A 21,331-nucleotide genomic window follows, 5' to 3' on the forward strand; every position below is an offset into this window, starting at 1 on the left:
AGATGGCCCGAACAGTTTGCCGGGAACGGGAACCGGCGAACTTCCGTGGTTCATGATCGCGGAGAACCGCAAACTTTTTCGGAAGTTCGATTCGCACCTATACTACATCATCAGGGTCAACTTTGACCCTCTACATCACAGTCAGCAGGCACATTGTAGCCAATCAGTCTACAATCCCTCCTGGAGGCCCCCCCCCCCACTTATAAAAGGCAGGCAGTATCAGGCATTGGACTCACTCGTGTGTCTGCAGTAATTAGAGAAGGGAGAGCTGCTGCAGAGAGAGATATAGGGAAAGCTTAGTTAGGCTCTTGTAGGCTTGTTAGCTTACTCCTTGCTAATTCTTATTGCTTAAAAAGCACCCCAAAACAGCTCTTTTGAGAGCTAATCTTGTTCTTGTGATCTATTTTTTTTATGTGTGACCCACTTGCATTATATACAGCCCTGTCAGTCAGTCGCAGCTGGCCCCTTGGTGGTAATTCCTACTGTGCCACTGCCAGGTCCAGCACATTCAGTGACTACCTGTGTGTGTGACAGGCAGCTGCACATTTGTAATCCCAATCACTGCACTTGTTCACTGTTTAGTGCACCTACCTACCTACCTACCTACCTACGTGAGCGCACACATTGTTAATATACCACCAGTCATTGCACCTGTTCACGGTACCTATGTGTGTGTGACAGCTGCACATTTGTAATACCAATCACAGCATACCCACCTGTTCAATGCACCTACCTACCTATGTGAGCGCACACATTTTTATATGCTACCACCAGTCGCTGCACCTGTTCACGGTACCTGTTTGTGTGACAGCTGCACATTTGTAATGCCAGTCACTGCATACCTGTTTACAGCACCTGTGTGACCGCACGCTGTTTTATATACCAGTCCGTGCATACCTGTTAACTGCACATGTGTAACCGCACATTGTTGTACCAGCAGTCACTGCAACCTGTTCACTGCACCTGCGTAACCACACATTGTTGTACTAGCAGTCACTGCAACCTGTTCACTGCACCTGTGTAACCGTACATTGTCTTAGTCAAGTCAGTGCATACCTTTCACTTCATCCCCCCCAATATGGACAAAACAAAAGGCAGAGCCAGAGACAGGCCACCTGGCAGGTCTGTTCGAGGTCACGCTGTCGTGATTTCGTGTGGCCCTCGACTAAAGTACAGTGTTCAGAAGAAGGCATTTGCCATCAACCCCAAATATTGTCAGGGCGTAGTTGACTATTTAACACAGAACACCTCATCTTTCTTAGCTTCCGCACGGAAGCGTGACATATCTTCCTCCTCCTGCTCTGATTCTGGCACCCCACTTAACACTCAGTCGGCCGCCACCACCAAAGTGCCTTCACCCCAGCGCTCAGCGGTGTGGAATTTTTTGTGTGTCTGCCTCAGATGAGAGCAATGCCATCTGTACTCTCTGCCACCGAAAATTGAGCCGTGGAAAGACCAAGACTCGCGTAGGGACAACTACCTTACGAAGGCACATGATTGCAAAGCACAAACTGCAATGGGATGACCACCTGAGGAAAAGCAGCACACAAAAGCAAAGCCACACATCGCAGAGGAAGATAGCCGCAATTATTTCTCAAAAAAGGCGATACCTAAACTGTACCGTGATGTTGAAAGGCAAGTGGTGACATCTCTGGCACACAGCGCTGGCCCAAGGGTCTATCTGACCACGGATGCCTGGTCTGCAAAGCACGCTCAGGCCTGCCCGAAGTCAGTGCCCACACACAGCATCTCTGCCTGCACGCCGTGTGACTGCCTGTCCCAAGACTAAGTCGGTCTCCACACAGCATCTCTGCCTGCAGGCTGCTTGACTGCCTTCTCCGCCACCACCAACAGGGTCCACCAGGACTCCAGGCGGATTCCTGAATTTTTAAGGCCGCTGCGCCGCTATAATGATTTTTCTGGTGCGTGGCCGTGTACATGCCTGCCTAATTTTTCTGGCTGCACTGCAGCTGCACCAACAAAACAAAAGATACGTACATGTATCAATTCCCCTTCGTGATCGTTACCTTGCCGCGGTGAAGGGGCTTGCATATCACAATGAAGCAATGAAGCAATGACCACCGGCTATATGAGTGTGTTGGGGTTGGGGGGCACACCTGAGAAGATAGATAATAAGGTCGTTGCTTCATTGTGGACAGACCAAATTCGATCAGCTGGACACTCAGTCACTGTTGTTCTGTCGTTCAGCTACCTCAGCCCGACCATATGGGCTTGAAAACCGCCATCGCCTGCACTCTGGCCATGGTGCGCACCAGTCCAGCACGGCCTTCACTAAAACACAAACAGCTGTTTGCGGTGCATTACACAGTGAGTTTAGTCTGTCAGTGTGAAGCAGTACACTAATTACACTACCTGATTGATGTATACATATGCAAGATGTTTCAAAGCACTTTAGGCCTCCAATTTAGCAATAAAATGTGATTTCTGCCCTTAAAACGCTGCTGTGCGTCAAATCCTGATTTTCCCGGGGAGTTTTGGCGTGTATCCCACTCTGCCATGCCCCCCCCTCCAGGTGTTAGACCCCTTAAAACATCTTTTCCATCACTTTTGTGGCCAGCATAAATGTTTCTAGTTTTCAAAGTTCTCCTCCCCATTGAAGTCTATTGCAGTTCGCGGAAGTTCGCATGTTCGCAAACTTTTGCGGACGTTCGCGTTCGCCACGTCTATACTTAAAGGGAACCTAAACTGAGAAAGATATTCGTTTTTCCTTTTAAAATAATACCAGTTGCCTGACTCTCCTGCTGATCCTGTGTCTCTAATACTTTTAGCCACAGCCCCTCAACGAGCATGCAGATCAGGTGCTCTGACTGAAATCAGACTGGATTAGCTGCATACTTGCTTCAGGTCTGTGATTCAGCCACTCTTGCAGACACAGAGATCAGCAGGATGCCAGGCAACTGGTATTGTTTAAAAGGAAACCTCCATATCCCTGTCAGTTTAGGTTCCCTTTAAAGAAACTTCAGTTGTTATCTATGCAAAAGAACTTCTCTGAGCTCCATGACCAAATTGTTCGTTGATTTCAAGAGCACTATACATCAAAAGCTATGTACACACGGACCAACCTGCAGACTGATTATCATCTGACTTTAGTCAGTTTGACGAGCAACTGATAACAGGCGATTTGCCCGATCCAACTGTCAGATCTATGTTGGTCTGATATCATGCAGTTGGTGCGTGTGTACAAGCTGTTTGAAAAACTTGTACTTGTTTTGAATGTGTAGTCCGTCATTCCTCTTGCATGAACACTATGTTAATTGAGTTAATTGTATAGCCATTTAGGGGTGTGGACATACACGTTGTGTGGTTTGTCATGTTGGTTGTGTGGTTTGTCATGTTGGTTGTGTGGTTGTGTGCATGTTGGACGTGTGTACGAGCCTAAAGCCCCATACACATGCTCAACAGCAGTCTTTTATGCAGCTCAATTATCAAACAACTTTTGTTGTGGAACTGTTGGATTGACGTCTTATCAGTCTTATCAGTTAACAATAGCAAACAACTTTTTTTAGTTTTAAAATGAAAGATAGGGGTGCTCAGATACCCCTTTTCAAAATCCGTATTAATCCGGATACCTAGATATCCGGATGCGGATCGAATATCCAAATCCGAACTTTCAGATATCCGCGTTCATGCTGATATCCGAACGCATTATCCAGGCTATCCGGGTGGATTCGGATATCCGGATAGAAAAACCGGAAGTGCTCTTTCAATTGCTTTAAAAAAGTTTTTAGGGTAAATGAGGCATGTAGCATCATTATTTTTAAAGGGGAACACTAATTGATGATGTGGGGACTTAAAATCCCCCCCCAAAAAAAATTGCTGTCAATTAACATTAGGCCTAGGTTCCAGACAGCGGTTGTGCAGCCCACATTGTGTCCAAAGTCCAAGCGCACAACTGGGAGATGACAGTTTTCAGCCAGGACACCTCCAAAAAATTACGCAGCAATTGTGTTTTGGGTTAAATATAGGTGGTATCAGTGGCCTGTGGCACCCTGGCCTGGCGGTGGGAGCTGCATAGGCAGCAGGAGCAGGGCAATGTAGCAGCAGCAGGTGTAATGTGTGCCAGGAGCATGCCGGACGTGACACGTGGCAAGTGCCACGTGGCACGTGCCAAGTGCCACGTGACACGTGCCACATGACACGTGGCAAGTGCCAAGTGACAGTCAGACAGCAGAGACGAAGACACTAGTGTACCCTAACTGTCACACTGGCACTGCTCACAGCACAGCAGTTCTGTAGAAAGCTAACACAGTAGTACTACTACTACTCTTAACAACTACTAGCACTGACTGCAGTACTACAGTACTAACTACACAATAACACAGTAATCCTATCCCCTAATCCCTAACCTATACCTAAGGCTAATAGCTGGCCAGCAGGCAGCAGCTGGCCTGGTCTGTGCACAGCACACACACAGACACATAGCAGCTGCCTGCAGCACACACTCTGACTGTCATACAATGACATCATTCAAGCTAATTAACGATTTAACAATAGTGTAGTGATAGTAGTGAAGGGGTTAATCACTGAACAGCTTATCACTGTGTACAGCCCTTGCTAGGCCCAGCAGCACTGGAGCACACACTCTGACTGCACACTATGACATCAATCAAGCTAATTAACGATTTAACAATAGTGTAGTGATAGTGAAGGGGTTAATCAATGAACAGCTTTAGGTTTATAACTGTGTACAGCCCTTGCTAGGCCACCAGCACTGGAGCATGTCTCTCAGTGAGTATTCAGCAAGCTAAGACAATATGTCTCATCATGGCAGCCCTCCTTATTATACAGGGGGGCTGGCCAGTGTTCCTTTCTGTGATTGGGTGCCAGGGTTTAGGCTGGGAGCCCTCTGATTGGCTCAATGAGGTCAGGTGGGGCTGGCCAGGGTTTCCCTTTGTGATTGGTTGCTAGGGCTTCTGCTGGGAGCCCTCTGATTTGCTCCAGGACGTCATCTTCTTAGTTACAGTATTTCGGATCTGGATATCCGCAATATCCGCGGATATCTGCGTTATGTGGCCAAATATCCGCAGATAGCTATCCGGATTTGGGCCCAGTATCCGGTCGGATAGCGTAAAAAAGTTCGGATATCCAGTTTACACAGATATCCGGAATCCGGATGAGCATCCCTGATGAAAGAGGGTGGTCAATCACCTTCTCCAAGGAATACAAGCAACTACTGCAAACTACTGCAAAAAGAGCATCTATTCAGACACAAGACAACGTGTTTTACAGTATAAATGCTTCTTCAGGTCAAATATAATATAATTAGACAAATACACATCTATAAAAAAAAATTAAAACTTACTGTATACTCACTTTGTCTTGCACTTGGCTACACTCAAACTACACCCCCCTAAATGTCCCCCATACAACCCTCTTCTACTTCCACAAACTCTGTTCACATTATTTATCTTTTACAGCCCCCTGAATATGTACCATTTTCAGAAGATTCAACACTGCCCTGCCACTCACACCATACATTTCCCTGCTCCCCATACCAGAGCACCAGAGTATGCATTATTTACATCCCTCCCCTCCCCCCCCCCTTCCAGATGCTCCCATTAAATGCATTGTGAACTCCTCCTCTTGCTAAGGCCCACATAAACTGTTTGTATTCACTTATGCTATACACACAAATGCCATCTTCCAAAAGTATTGATTTTAAAATCTGTCCAAAAGAATGTAAATTGTTTAAATGATATACGGTAAATGAAATAACATGAAATAACATTTTATCCCATATCCCATAACATAACCACATTTGTGGTTGAAAGCAGTCACAGTTTTTTTGAAAATTCTTAACTTGTCAGTTTTGAGTTTACATAGATGCAAACATTTAGTTAATCAAAAGGAACTCTTGCACAGCACACAATGAAGAGTCTTTATTCCATATATAGTTGCTGAAGAAATTCACTGCTCTGTGTCCCTGTGCTTGTTTAGCTAGATCAAAGTGTCTAATTAGTTCTTATCAGCAGCTGTGAATAGACTGCATGAGCTCTGCCAAGACAGGTCAGTAAACACTGGAGCTTAACCCTTTTGTTGCTCCCTACAAAGTGAAGCCAATTTCTAAACTTCCCTGTTATTAAGAAATTCCCTAAATTGTAATAAATAAATGTTTATGTTCATAAATGTTATCATGCTGTGGCTAATCTTTTAGGACTGAGGAAACTCTGAGTTTAGTTCTACTTTAAGTTACCCTTGAATTCACACTATGCAACCTTCTAGGGTCCCACCTACACAACACCTCTTTCCCTAGCCTTGGAACGTCATTCTATGGCTCACTAAAGGCTAGAAACACTGGACAGAACACAGTACAACATTGTATCTAAGGTGTCTATTCCGTATTTATAATATATTTGCCCCAGATGTAATAGAACTGGTTATAACTTTCTCCACCTTACTGCCAGTGCCCATTGCCAAAGACAAGAATGATGGGGGGGGGGGGGGGCTATGTGCTCCCTTGTTCCTCTTGTACTCATTCCCTGAGCATGTCACTGCACCAAAATCACTCAGCATTAGAAAAGAAGCCAAGCTGGATATGAGTGGTTTCAACAGAGCATCTGTTCAGTGTACTGCTGAGGAATGTGACCATACTGTTCCTATCAAAATGAGCTTCATTGTTCTTAGCACTGAGTGCACAGCTTGCAGGAAATAAGCACAGTGCCCGCCGCTTAGTACAGTGTATAAATGTTAGTGGGAACATAGCGGGAGCCAGCTGTGTGCCACAACAGCTACACGTGTCTGGGTGAGCTAAACCATTTTCCATAAACAGGGCTGGCGCTGCCATTCACCCGACTGCTACAGGGGCCCTGTGCTGCTGGACCCGGCAAAGTAGCTGCAGATAAATAACTCACCCATCCCTGCGCTGCTCCATCCGAGCTGTCTTCAGCCACACTGCCTGCCTCTTCTCTATGAACTAACGCATTTTACACATACCACGCGCTGGATGGAGAAGAGGCAGGCAGCGTGGCTGGAGACAGCATGGGCGGTGAAGTGCCGGGACAGGTGAGTTACTCATCTGCAGCTACATGTGCAGAGGTCGGGGGAGCAGCGCAAGAGACAACTTGGTGAGGTCCAGCATCACAGGGCCACTGCAGCGGTCAGGGAAAGACCATGGGGGGAGGGGGGGGAGGGAGAAGCACTCTGTAATTGAAAAAGTATCAAAAGTAGGTGAAAAAGACAGCTAGGAGAAAACTCAGGAGAAAAACTAAATTGAAAGTGGGCCAGTGTGCAGGGTCCGGATTTGTACTTTCCAGTGCCCTAGGCCCCTCCCCCCCCCTCCGACACCACAAAAAAACATTCTGTCCAACACTCTGACTAGCGATCATTGGTTTGAATGGGCTCATTTCAGTTGTGCTGCTCTGCCCCCCATTCAGCCAAGAATCAGAGGATGCTGTCTGCTCAATAATTCCAGCAATTTGCGTTTCTAACCCAATAGTGTTCTGGGCATGCATACTTGAGAAATGACGCTGATGTATGTACTTGTCAAGAATGCATAACACTATACTGGCCTTGGTTGCTATGCACATCTGGGCAGGAGCAGAAAACTTGCGCAAGTCGCAAGTGGCCAGAGCATGCGCTGCTTCTTTGTCCTCTGTGCGACTCGCTGCAGTCAGAGCCACAAACAGGTGACAGGACAGCTCAATGGAGAGAAGCCCATCCACAACACAGAACAAGTATGTAGCAAACATCCTCTCAATACCCACTTTGGATGTTTGGTTGTAATTAGAGCGGACCTGAACTCAGAACTTCCTCTCTGCTTCAAAAGATACACAATAACATAATAACCTTTAAAAAAACAAACATTTCTTTGTTACAGCTGATACAAATCCTGCAATAAATCGGCAGTGTCTACTTCCTGCTTTCATGGAAGCAGACATATTGTTAATATCCTGTGCTTTCAAATGAACTTAGATTTTGTGGCAGTCAGGGGACACAGGAGAGAGATCAGATTAGACACAGATGAGGGGGAATTACACAGGCTCTCTAAAAACATACAAGGTGGATTTTTCCGTTTTCCTTCTGTCCTATGCAAGAGTTAAGCTCCACTTTAAAGCATCTGAATGATATTTATTTATATTTGCTGAAAAATCTATGTATCTCTTTTGAATGTTGAAAGTACATATGGTGGTGTGCTCTAACATATTGGCAGTATACAGGAACAAAGTCTGAAGAAGGCTTATTCGCAGAAAGATTACTTTTTTTTCTTTTAAACCAATAAATGGTATCCTGATTCCTAACTCTCTGCTTTCACTGATGGCTAAGATAGTACAATGCTCTACTGCTACAGGAAAGGAGCAGGATGCCAAACCATACACACTAGCATAGAGGTAGCAGTGCTGGTCGTAATGGAAAAATCTACGCTTACGAATCATTACACGTAATTTTACGATATTGCGCATTACGCAATTACGGTTACGGCGTAGGAAATTATCTACAGTCCATCACTGTAATTACGCGTTAACTTACGCAGTTACGTGTAAGGATACCGTAATGTAGGCGCTTACGCTACGATGTTACGCGTAGTGCCGTAATACCCATTAATACCCATTAATGCGTACTTTTTAACGCATACGGACAATGTGTACGCAATAGCCGTCAATGTGACAGCTATTGCATACACATCATTCGTATGCGTCAAAACGTACGCTTATATACTGAAGGGCGGGAGAAGATACTATTGGTTGCTTAGGATGTTGACTGATTGGCTACTCTTAGAAAAGGGGAGTTGTACGTTAGTAATTAAACATAAAATTACGCGTAAGTAATCGTAAAAATTACGCATACCTAGCAATTGCGGTAGACAACGTAATTACGATACCGCTTTATGGCTTACGCATAAATAATTACGCGTAAGACCGTAAGTTACGCGTATCGCTTACGCGTAATTTTGCATTGAATTACGATGCGTAATTACGCTCATGCGTAATTTCGGCCCAGCACTGAGAAGTAGTAACAGATCAGGTGACAGTGACAGTCTAGCAATGAAAGGAAAGCAATTTTTATTCCTGCAGTTCTCATAGATGGTAGGAACTGAAGGACAGAAAATGAGTCAGGAAAGAGTTAACTGAGACCACTGCTGGCTAGGAAGAAAAAAAACCTAAAGCCATAAATTTAGGTAGACTAGAGATAAGAAAGTGTAATTTACAGCTGCTGGGGTCAGTGTCACAGCTGTAAAGGAGAAAGTGAAGAAACTAGGAGAGCTCACTGATGTCTGTGAATGCCTGCATTAAAACTCAGCGGAACTTAGTTCTATCTGCTTTGTAATGTAAATCCCTGGTATTTCTCACATCAACTTGTATGTCCATCATACAGAGGAATGGATCATCAGGTGAGGTGACAGAAGATGTTGATTGTCATAACACACCAGGAATTGTGAGAGAGAGACTGCTGGAATTGGGGAACTCTGGAATTCAGCTATTAGAGCAGAGCAAGGCGCTGGCTGGCTGCTCTGCGGGACAAGAAGAGGTGATTAACTTTGACATATGACCTCTTCTCTCTCCAAGTCATGCCACCCTTCCTATCTTATCTGATTTTACTTCCCTAGGCCATGGCCTTTGTGGCCTTCCCAGAAATTCGGCCCTGCCAGTGTGCAGGGGTGCAGCTAGGCCCAAGCAAAGCAAGCAGCAGCTTGGGGCCTCACCCACATCAGGCGCCTCCCATGCTGCCAGAGCTGCCATGGCTATGACTTGTATGGCCTCCCTGCTACTCACAGAGTTCAGATCAGAGGCAGGGGAGAGCAGTGCAGTGACCATGGAGTACACGTCTGATGCAGAATTGAGGTCATTGATCATTTCTTGCATTAGTAGTATGCCACACAGTTACTGCAGGCTGCTCTCCTGTCTTTGGGTCACCGCTGGTCTGCAAGTCTGTGAGTGTTGGCGATAGGGAGGCAGCAGGGAGCTGCATACCCCCACTGACACCAATGGCTGTGAGGGTAAGGGGGTACCTTTGGCTTCCTATACAGGGGGTCGCAATCTTTACTGGGGGATACTTGGCTGCCTATACTGGAGGTGGCTATCTATACTGGGGGGAATATCCTGTTTACCTATACTGCAGGGGGGCGTGCACCTTCGGCCTCCTATCTATACTGGTTAACTACCCTTTTTTTGTGGGGTGGGGCACCTTTGGCTACCTATTAATACAGGAAAAGGGGCTATGACTGAGATGTGTGTGTGTGGGGTGTGGGGGGGGATAGGAGTGAGGTACCGCTTTGGGCCTCAAAAACCTTAGCAGAACCCCTGCCAATGTGTTATAATATGGCCTTAATCCATAATGCAATATACTTTCAGCATTTTCCCTTCAGTTTTAAACCAATTTTATAATATTGCCACAGACATAATTTCCAGTTTGTACAGTACAAGCTGTTAGTTTGTACTTCTAGTAATAATAAACTAGCTACAATGGGGTTGAATCACTAAACCGTGCTATGACAAACAGCATGCCTTATCAGAGATAGCACGCCTTATCAGCGATAACATGCCTTATCAAAGTTAACATGCCTTATCAGAGTAGCATAGCAAACGCTATAAACGTATGCTTGCAAATTGGCAATGGCACTCGTCCTGCCCTGAGGCCCTGCGGGTTCGTAGCGCTTGCTATACTACTCTGATAAGGCATGTTATCTCTGTAAGGCGTGTTACCTTTGATAAGGTGTGTTATCTCTGATAAGGAGTGCTATCTCTGATAAGGCGTGTTATCTCTGATAAGGCCTGCAATTTGTCATAGCACGGTTTAGTAATTCAACCCCAATGTGTGCTATTTCATTTTGACAATTTGCTACTTAAATAAAGCAAACCTGTGAAATGTGTGGGGGGTGGGGGTTTCGGGGGGGGGGATCTATGTGTGGGCTAGTAGAGCAAACTTATATGCATATAGTTAAGTGGTCTTACATGTGCAAACATAGGGACTGGTAAAGTGTGTGGATAAAAGGTGTGAGGATAAAAAAAAACAAAAAAAAAAAAACCATCTCCACTCACTACTAACTTTTGCAATACCAGACTTCTGTTGATACAGACAGAGGTATGCATTTTTTGTGCAAATGAATGCAGCTTTAAAATAAACCAGTGGAATCCCACCTTGGCTTCATTCAATTGTTCCATTTTTAAGCTGGTCACATTTGCATAAAATTAGCATAAATTTGCATCAACTTAAGCTAGCCATACACTTATCAATGTTAGATTGTCCTTTAGGTTCTATTCTGAAATCAAAACGAGGGTGGATCGAATAAATGTTTGGTTGTTTGATCGATGAAACATGATCAATATAAAAAATGTTGTTGATTGAATAGGATGGAAGTTTTTAGTCGATCACATAGAAATTGGCTTCATTTTTTCTGCTTTCAAATGACAGTAGATTGAATTACTGTTTCTGATTATGCACTTTGACATTGATCTCATTGCAAATTTCAGTGATCTAAACATATATTCAATCAAGAATAAGGTTGAAATCTACCCGATATCGCTGCCAGTGTGAGAGGCTTTGATCGATTTCTTTTTAAACGATATAAAATGTTTTGATTATTGATCACTCAATAAACTGGATGAGTGTATGGCTAGCTTATATTCCATTATCTCATAGTCAATCCCCATTAAGGTGGTTTGAAAGTCAGCATTTCTACTTTGCTCTAAAAAAATTCCTTACAGCTTTAAAGCTACTATCCCAGAAAAAAAAATTCTAGCAGAACATCACTGAAATGGTTAAACAAAGCACGTTGTCCTGTTATTCAGCTTCAAATCCGCATCCAGACTGGAGATAACAGTATCTTTGTTTACATTCCAATGTTATTACATTATGTGTAAACACAGTGTAACAACTGAAAAGAGCTCTCTGTGAAGCTGTCTCTGCTTCAGGCACACACACAGTTCAGAACAGCTCAATAGAAGATTTTAATATATTTTATAAAAAGCAGTTGGAATAAAATGCAAAGGCAGCTTTCAGAACAAGAAAAACTACACTTTGGAAACTTGTAATTTGTAGACAGACAATATTACTTGTGCACAAAAGCAAATATAACTGTATGAGTAATAAAAAGTAGGAAACACATATTTATTGAATGTTGTGTGAGAGTTTCAGACCATTTTAACTAGATGAGCAAACAAAAGCCATATATATATATATATATATATATATATATATATATATATATATATATTTACTGATTTCCAAGACAACAGTGACACCTACTGGCTATACAGGAAAGTCTTCAGTAAGAGAGGAGAATTCTAATCCACAGCCTGCTGCTAATTTGGATCAAATATAACTAGCAGGATAAGTGATTAGTAAATGTTGCCTATGGGGTTAGTCTCCTCATAATTATTGTTTGAAACATAAACAATAGAGAGTTAAGTGACTGCCTATAGGCGTGTAAACACTTGTAATTTAGGTTGCCTGTAGCTACTATTCAAGATTATTGTAGGCAACGTGTATACAGTTTTCCAAAGATACCCAAAATTGGCCCTGATGCATAATAAATATCTCACCTAAATAGGGTTGTCATTTTTTCAGGAAAAAAACAACAACTGCAAGGTAACAAAACTATGAGCATCCGCAGCATGGCCATATTTATCCCTGTAGCATAGGACTGTTATTTGTGACAAAGGTATGGTGGCACAAGGGCTGTCAGAAGTCAGAACATGCCAGGCTTACAGTTCTCACAATGTAGGAATGTTTCATATAGAAAAATATAGCAGCACTGCAGATATCTGACCATGCTGTTAACCATAGTTCTCTGAGCTATGATGTTATTATGGTAGAGATAGTCTTCTGATACTTATCTACTGTCATGGCTTTCTCATCCTATCCTTACCTGATCTATCTCAGCAGGCCTAACACAAACCTTGCTACCAGACCTCTCCCCCAACACAATGTCCTCTGGCTAACATTAACCTTATTTTTTGATCCATCCCCAACACTAACTTCCTCTCATGTTCTCTGCCCAACACTAACCCTATCCCTTGACCTAGCTCCAAATGTAACCACCTCCCATGTCCTCTGTCTAACACTAACAGCACCCCCTGGTCCTACCACTACTGTAATCTCCTTTCTTGTCCTCTGTCTAACACTAACATAACCCCCTGGCTGACCCTACCCCTACAGTTACCTCTTTCCATATCCTTTGCTTAAAACTCATTTTATACCCTGACCTATCTCCCAAAGTACTGCCCTGATGGGGGCCCTGCCTGACCTCATTACATTCTCTGCTTAACATTGACTTTATCCCATGACCTATCCCCTACAGCAGGGGTGCCCATTAGGTAGATCGCGATCTTCTTGGTAGATCCTGACCCCACTACATTTTCTATTCTGTATATACAAGCGTGCTCCTAAAATTGTACATAGGTAGATCATTTTGACTTGCTAATTTTTTAAAGTAGCTCACAAGCTGAAAAACTGTGGGCACCTCTGCCCTACAGTAACCTCCTCCAATGTCCTCCCCCACCTCAAACATTAACCCTTGGCCCACCCTTAACTGAAGGCTTCTCTATTGTCCTCTACCTAAAACAACCTTCAACCCCTGACACATCCCAAACAATAACCATCTCCCCTGTTTTCTGCTTAATATTTACTTTATCCCCCTTTGTTCTTCTTTGCCTAACACAAACGTAAACCTTGACCCATCCCCAACAGTAACCTTCTCCACTGACTTTTGCCTAACATTAACTTTAACCCCTGACTTAACCCAAACAATAACCCACTCTCCATCTTCTATCTACAACAACATCAACACTTCAGCAGTAACCTTGCCTGTCCTCTATCGAAAACTATGTAAATACTAATATCATGATTTACTGTAAGTGTACCAAGTGCTAAGGCTACATACTGTGGACACTTACAAGTCCATGAAGCCATGACTGCAGGTTTTTGAGAGTTGAGTTTCACACCTGTCTGCAGGTCCACCCCACTCTTGCTCCATGTCTGCACTGTCACAGGACAGCATGAGGTGGTGTGGCTGGATTCCAGTCAGCTTTGCAGAATCACTGGACTCCAGGTGAACTATGTTACTGCCTTCATAAATCTACTGTATATATATCTATAGTATTTGGGCAGCACGGTGGCGCTGTGGTTAGCGCTCTTGCCTTGCAACGCTGGGTCCCTGGTTTAAATCGAAGCCAGGTCAACATGAGCAAGGAGTTTGTATGTTCTCCCTGTGTCTGTGTGGGTTTCCTCTGGGTACTCTGGTTTCCTCCCACATCCCAAAAGCATACAGATAAGTTAATTGACTTCCACTTAAATTGGCCCTAGACTACGATGCATACACTACATGATACATACATAGACATATGACAATGATAGGGACTAGATTGTGAGCCCCTCTGAGGGACAGTTAGTGACATGTCAATATACTCTGTACAGCGCTGCGTAATACAGTGTGTCAGCGATATATAAATACTACATAATAATAATATTGCTCCATATTGGTGCATAACCCTGCCCTCCCAGTTATATTATAGATTAGGCTGTTTAGCTATACAGAATTCTCTTCCCACAGCATTCTGGGAGACCAGGTATTTGTTCTCTTGCCTTTGGAACAAGGAGTAAACAAATATTCCACAGATATGAACCTGACAGCACTAAATATGTCGCCAGTACATTTTGAAATGTAAATTAGGGTAGGAAAGGAGGAAAGAATGGTTCAGGCTGTTGTGAAGTTAGCAGATATTAGTCCATCAGAATCTCTGAACAATTGTAGTCGTGTTTTTTTTTTTTTTACAAACATATTTACGCATAATTCATTTAAATAATGTTAATGAAATGCAAATAAAAAACTGTGACTCAAGATGATTAGCCTGGCACTAAACTGTTGGTTTCTACTTTGGTGGAGGGATTTTTGGTCTAGTTGTTACAAAAATAAATAAAATATAGGCCTATTTTATAAATTCTTTCTTTACTTTTGTTGAATTCGTTCCTTTTGACTTCCTTTTGACAGTATACATGCAACTTTTGCTTATCTATGAGGATGCAAGCTGTTACTTTATGTGTATTCTAGATACAAAATATTTGATAAAACATTAAATTAAAAAAAAATTAAATTAAAGCACAGCTAAACCCTGGCAACAAGATTACAAGCAGGATTCCCTTAACAGCGTTTAACACTAAACCAGGTCCCACCTGCAAAATAATTATCATTAGTATTTTATTTTTTTCTAGAGCTGCCTAGGTAGGTCCTGGATCGAGTCTAGGGGCCTGGTGGATCCTACTCCCCACCAAATCTTACTAAAAAAGCCAGGTGACCATCAGCAGTGGGCAAAAACTGCTATTTTGCCTAGGGCTGCATACCATCTGAATCCATTCTGATTTTTCTGGGCAATGTGCTAAAAGCCTTTGTATAGTTATGCTCATTCGGATTCTGCGGTATTGAAATTTCCACATTTTATTTCCATCGGAAATTGGAATTCCATGGAAATCCAATTTATCACAACTTTGGCAATTTTTGCCCAGTCACAGAACTCGGAACCATTGGACCAATCAGAGAGTGTAGGATTCTCCAATCCATCAATGCAACAATCTTCTGTAAACAGGTCGGGAGGATGGTCAGAAATGCCCATTTCCGATTCTGTGGAAATTCCGATATCTGCCCATGCCTATTTCCGTTTTTCCGATTTTCATTTCCTGTTTTTCCAATTTTCCAATTTTGCATTTTCCCATTTTTTTCATTGTTTGTATTATCTAATGCAAAAAATTACTAAAAACATACTTCTCGAAAATTGGAAATCAGAAAAACAGAAAATCAGAAATCAGGAAAATGGAAAACCCCAAAAAATAGAAATTGGTGGAAATCCAAATGTACGTGGAAACGGAAATGGGCATTTCCGCCCATCCCGACCTGTTTACAGAAGATTGCTGCAGTGATAGCATCTTCTGCCAGCCTCGTGGTCCTTCTCCCCATTCACTTGTAACAGAACACACACTCATTCTAATACAAGAGAATAAGAAGTGAGAATATAATCGAGCTGGGCACAAACCAGTGTCACTGCAGCAGACCCCTGGGCCCATTTGCAATTAACTTTTTCTCTTTAGTTTTCTCCAAGTTGATATTTGTACACCTTGTCAATAAAATGCTTTTAAAGCCACCAGCAAGCAAGAAAATACAATGAATAAATTTGACTATACTTTTCCACCTAGTTTTGGTATTTTTGCAATCACCGAGTGCTGAAAAGTTATTGTAAACAGAAGATTAAAATTTATCTCCTAGGAGAAAACTTAGGTGAAAAACTGTATTGTATATGGGCCCGGCTGTCTCCCACCTGCTACCCCCAGTAAAATAAAACTATTTTCACATTTAATGATAATATTTGTGCAGGTGATATTTGTCCTAGTGTTAATAGGCGTCAAGGTTTAGCTGGGCCTTATAGAACAATAATTCTAATGTTCTCATCATTGTTACTGAAAGAAAACTAAAAATGTATCTTTCTCATTTTATTTTTACAGAAAGAAAACCTGCTTGTGGAATGTGCTATTCCAAAACGTCATAGTCTTCCTCTCTTAGCTTAGCAGATAATCTATCTGTTCCAGACCCACTTTACCAATGAGAGACTCAAACATGTTGCATTCAGAGGGCAGTGCCTTACTGAAGGCTGTCTGGCAGGGCAAATTCAGACTGACTCGCCTCTTGCTGGAAGGAGGGGCTTATATCAATGAAGGCAATGCCCAAGGGGAAACCCCTTTAATGGCAGCCTGCTTAGCCAAATATGATGATCCCCTAAACAAGTCTCGGATGGTAAAATACCTCCTGGAGAATGGGGCTGACCCAAACATGCCGGACAAGATGGGTAAGACAGCTTTAATGCACGCTTGCTGTAATCACACTGGGGCAAGCATAGTGACTGTGCTGCTTGAACATGGCTCAGATCCAAGTATGAAGGACTATTCAGGCACATCTGCGCTCATGTACGCGCTTAATAAAGGTGACCGTGAAACCTTAAGGGTGCTCTTGGATGCCTGCAAGGCTAGAGGGAAAGAGGTCATCATTATAACCACAGACACCTCTCCTTCTGGCACCAAAAAAACAAAGCAGTATCTCAACTCACCTCCCTCACCTGGTGTTGATGAAAAACAGTCACCATCAGTATGCATGTCACCTTCTGATATTGAAGTAAAAACATCATTATCCCCTGCCAGTGAAAAGGAAGAAGCCCGAGACGTTTTCAACTTTAACATGGGCAGCAGGCTTACTTGTCCCACTTCCAGCAAATTAGAAATAAAAACTTCTGACCACATACCAACAAAAGGTAGGATGATTAACAAGAAACAATTGAAAAGACTCAACTCTGAACCTTGGGGTCTGGTGGCCCCATCTGTTTTGGCTGCATCTCAGCTTACTGTACCTCATGAAAAACCCTCAGCAGAAGAGTCTGAAGAGAAGATAATTGCAGAAATAAATAACCTATCTATTAACAAGAGACCTTTGCTTTCTAGGCGTCATAGTATAGAGGGTCAAGACCCATCTTGTTTTAAGACTGGTGAACAATCTTCTGAGGAAGATGGTTTGGGCCCAGACTCTTCATGGGCTGACAGAGTTCATCTAAGCCACCTACACCAGCCGCTGTCAAGGCGCAACACAGCACCTGAGACTCAGGAAACATCTAATGCCACCTTGGCTGCAACTATTGGGACTAATTTACGTGGAGTTCCTCATCACAAACTAACACGTATGGACCACTATGAATCAGATTCTCATCTATGCCCGGATTCTATTCCAGGTTCTCCAGACTCTGGGCGTGTGTCATTGGAGAGAAGGAAGTACAATGCTTCTCCATTAACACTTTTCACTAGTTCTTCTCGAGAATCATTAGAGAGTATTCCCAGCGCTGTTTCACCAATGTCTGTTCGTCGAAGGGCCCCAGGACTTCTGGAAAGACGAGGATCTGGTACTCTTCTTTTGGATCATATATCTCATACCCGACCAGGTTTTTTGCCACCACTAAATGTCAACCTCAACCCTCCAATTCCTGACATCCGCGCTAACGGCAAAGCTCCTTCACCAGTGCACGGCAGCCAGAAAACATTGATTCCTGTGGCCCCAAGTTCTCCAAAACACTTCGATGCCAAAGCCAAGAAAAAACTCATAAGAAGGCATTCTATGCAAACAGAACAGATCAAACAGCTTGCCAGTTTCCAGAATTTGTTCACTCAAAATGAATCCTCCAATTAGTGTTATGAAATAAAATAAAAAAGATTTAACTTGTAACATTCACCAATATGTATGCAAAATCTTTTAGACATAGTAGATCTTAAAATATTGAAAATAATTCCTTACAGTGACTTCAGAAAACATGACGGCCAAACACAGGATGACATTTAAATAATTCTAAAAATCAACTTTTTCAACAAGTTTGACTTTGCATATATATATGTGAATGTTATCAGTAGAACTTCAATACCAAGCAATCGTAAAGTTAATGTGTAGTTGTTAAAAATATTACTGTGCTAGACTAAAATTGAGATATTCAAGAATGCTGTTCCTCTTCCTTGACTTTAAGACCAATATAAGGGTTTATAACACAACATTAAGAAGACAGGTCTAAAGATTAATATTATCACATTTATGTAAAAAGAAACTAGACAAAAAAAATCTAGACAGCACAACGTGGAGGAAAAACAATAACATAATTGTGAAGACAATTTTTTTGGTTTGTTAGAAATAACTGGGGTACTGCAATCCCTTGTGATGTTTGGAATTTAGTAATGACAATTACATTTTAAAGGATAAGTTTATGTTTGCTTTATGCTATACTATAGTCTAACCAACATTTATAAACAATAGCACATGTGTTTGGTGGATCATTTTTATTATATCTCCACTGCCTGCAGTCCACAGCCTTTTTTTGTAAAGAATTCAGATTGTACAATTTCCCTCCTAGTTAGCAATGTCATCAGGTTGCCCTGTAACTGCCCTGCCCCATTTATGTTTAATAACATAGATTATTGATAGAAGCTAATATGTAGCTTATTTTCAGACTGCACCTATGAAATGCAGACTGCACCTATGAAATGAGAGAACACAGGAGGTGCAGTGGGGCTGAATAGACTGCAGCAGCATCAATGCTTTATTGGTGGCTGAGAATAAAGCAATGGAGACTATTACTGCACTCACTCAAAAGAGAGACACAGGCTTTGATGATGTCAGCAAGGGATGGAATTGACTTTTGCCTGTGTGGCTGGCTGTGTGGACATGGCTGACTTTGAGGAGAACACTGGGGCTACCAACTGTGCATTAAGCAGACAGGTAAATATATAAAAATGTGGAACAGTGTTCATTTACATGTGTGATATCAACGAGACTAGCCTTTAGATGCGATCTTTAGTGAACATTTGTATTTTTGATCAGATCATTCAATTTGAATTGTATATACAGAAAAGCTGATGAGCCCAATCAATCCTAATTTATAGTGATGAGCACAAATTTGGCATTATCGGAATTTTGCATCGGAATTCGCAATGTGAAATTTTGGGAATAATCATATTTATTTTTATTTGTTAATGTAATTTCACAATTTTCACAATTATCGAATCATTTTGTGCCGATTTAGTGGTTATTAGCAAAGCCCTCATACATGCTATCATCACCACAACTGCTATACTGCTGTACTGCTATGCATATTAACCACTTGAGGAATGCAGTGTTAAACCCCCCTAAAGACCAGGCCTTTTTATTGTTAATTGGCCACTGCAGCTTTAAGGCCAAGCTGCAGGGCTGCACAACACAGCACACAAGTGACCCCCCCCCTCTTTTCTCCCCACCAACAGAGCTCTCTGTTGGTGGAGTCTGATCGCTCCACAGTTGTATAGTTTATTTTTTTTAATAAATATTTATTTTATTTATTTTTAATAAATGTTGCTTTTTTTTTTAATTTTTCCTCCCCTGCTCCCTCCTTCCCTTCCCCTGCCAGCCAATCAGGGTGATCAGCTGTCATAGGCTTCAGCCTATGATAGCCGATCACTCCCCAGTCTCAGGAGGGGACAGCCGTGTCACACTGCGCGCGATCTAATTGGCGTTAGGCGGTCCTGGGGCTGCCTTCGTGACCATGCCCATTGGCATGGGGCAGTGTTTAAGTAGTTAAGGAGAATAGTGGGAACAAGACAAAAAAGAAAAAAAAAGATGTTTTCAAAAGGACCTTGTAGTTTTTGAGAAAATCTATTTTAAAACTTCAAAGAAAAATGGTTTTTAAACTGTCATTTTTCTGAGTTTAAAAACCATTTTTCCTTTGCATTTTTAAAATCGATTTTTTCAAAACCAACAAGGTCTTTTTGACTTGTTCCAACTTCCCACTATTCTTCTTAACATGCGATTAACCGCTAAAATCGACAAGAAAATATGCAAAAGTTATGCAAAATTATGAATGGACTGTACGAAATCAAATGAATGTTCAAATCGTAATTATGTATTATGGCCGTAGTTGCGAAACTGTATGCAAAATTTCAGGTAATTGTAATCAGCTGATTACGATCATCACTACTGATTTATCATGTTATTGATCGTTTCCTTGAAGGGAACCTAAACTGAGAGGGTTATGGATGTTTCCTTTTAAACAATACCAGTTGCTTGGCAGCCCTGTTGATCTCTATAGCTGATGTAGTGGCTGAATCACACACCTGAAACAAGCATGCAGCTAATCCAGTCTGACTTCACAGTCAGAGCACCTGATCTGCATGCTAGTTGAGTGGCTGTGGCTGAAAGCATTAGAGACACAAGATCAGCAGGAGAGTCAGGAAACTGGTATTATTTTAAAAGAAAAAATCCATATCCTTCTCAAATTAGGTTCCCTTTAAGGTGGCCACCTTAAGGAAATACAGTTTAAAGATAATGAATCAATCAATCTGCTAGTTAATCAATCTTTTCCGATCAGCGGCATAATTGATCAGAAACAAACTAACTCAGAACTTCATCTCAGCTCTAAAAGATATGCAACCGCATAATAACCTTTAAAGAAAAACATTTCTTTGTTACAGCTGATGCAAATCCTACAATAAATCTGAAGTGTTTTTAATTCCTGCTTTCATGGAAGCAGAAATATTGTTAACATCCTGTGCTTTCAAATGAGCTTATTTGCCTTATCTGCTCTGGCAGTCAGCTGACACAGGGCAGAGATTAAATTACACTTGTGATTAGACACAAATGAAGGGGAAGTAGACAGGCTAAACTCTCTAAATACATATCTATGTTTTCCTTTTGTCCTGTGCAAGAGTTCAAGTCCATTTTAAGCTGTTCATCCAAAAAGATTGATCGTCCGGCGGAGTGTATCGTTGAAGGGTACTATCAAATAACTGGTTGATCAGCGTGGCATATTTTTTACATACAAACAATTGCTAC

General features: G+C 42.2%; 1 protein-coding gene across 1 annotated transcript in view; it reads left to right on the forward strand.

Moving 5' to 3' along the window:
• Window positions 1-20,130, forward strand: part of ANKRD34A (ankyrin repeat domain 34A) — a 57,989-nt gene extending 37,859 nt beyond the window's left edge. The window contains exon 2 of the mRNA XM_068251621.1: window positions 16,450-20,130. Within this exon, the coding sequence (XP_068107722.1) occupies window positions 16,547-18,172 (1,626 nt within the window). The 5' untranslated portion in view covers window positions 16,450-16,546 and the 3' untranslated portion in view covers window positions 18,173-20,130. The remainder of the gene's footprint in view (window positions 1-16,449) is intronic.
• Window positions 20,131-21,331: the final 1,201 nt, after the last annotated feature.

The sequence above is a fragment of the Hyperolius riggenbachi genome, chromosome 9, assembly GCF_040937935.1.
Source record: "Hyperolius riggenbachi isolate aHypRig1 chromosome 9, aHypRig1.pri, whole genome shotgun sequence".
Classification (NCBI taxonomy): domain Eukaryota; kingdom Metazoa; phylum Chordata; class Amphibia; order Anura; family Hyperoliidae; genus Hyperolius; species Hyperolius riggenbachi.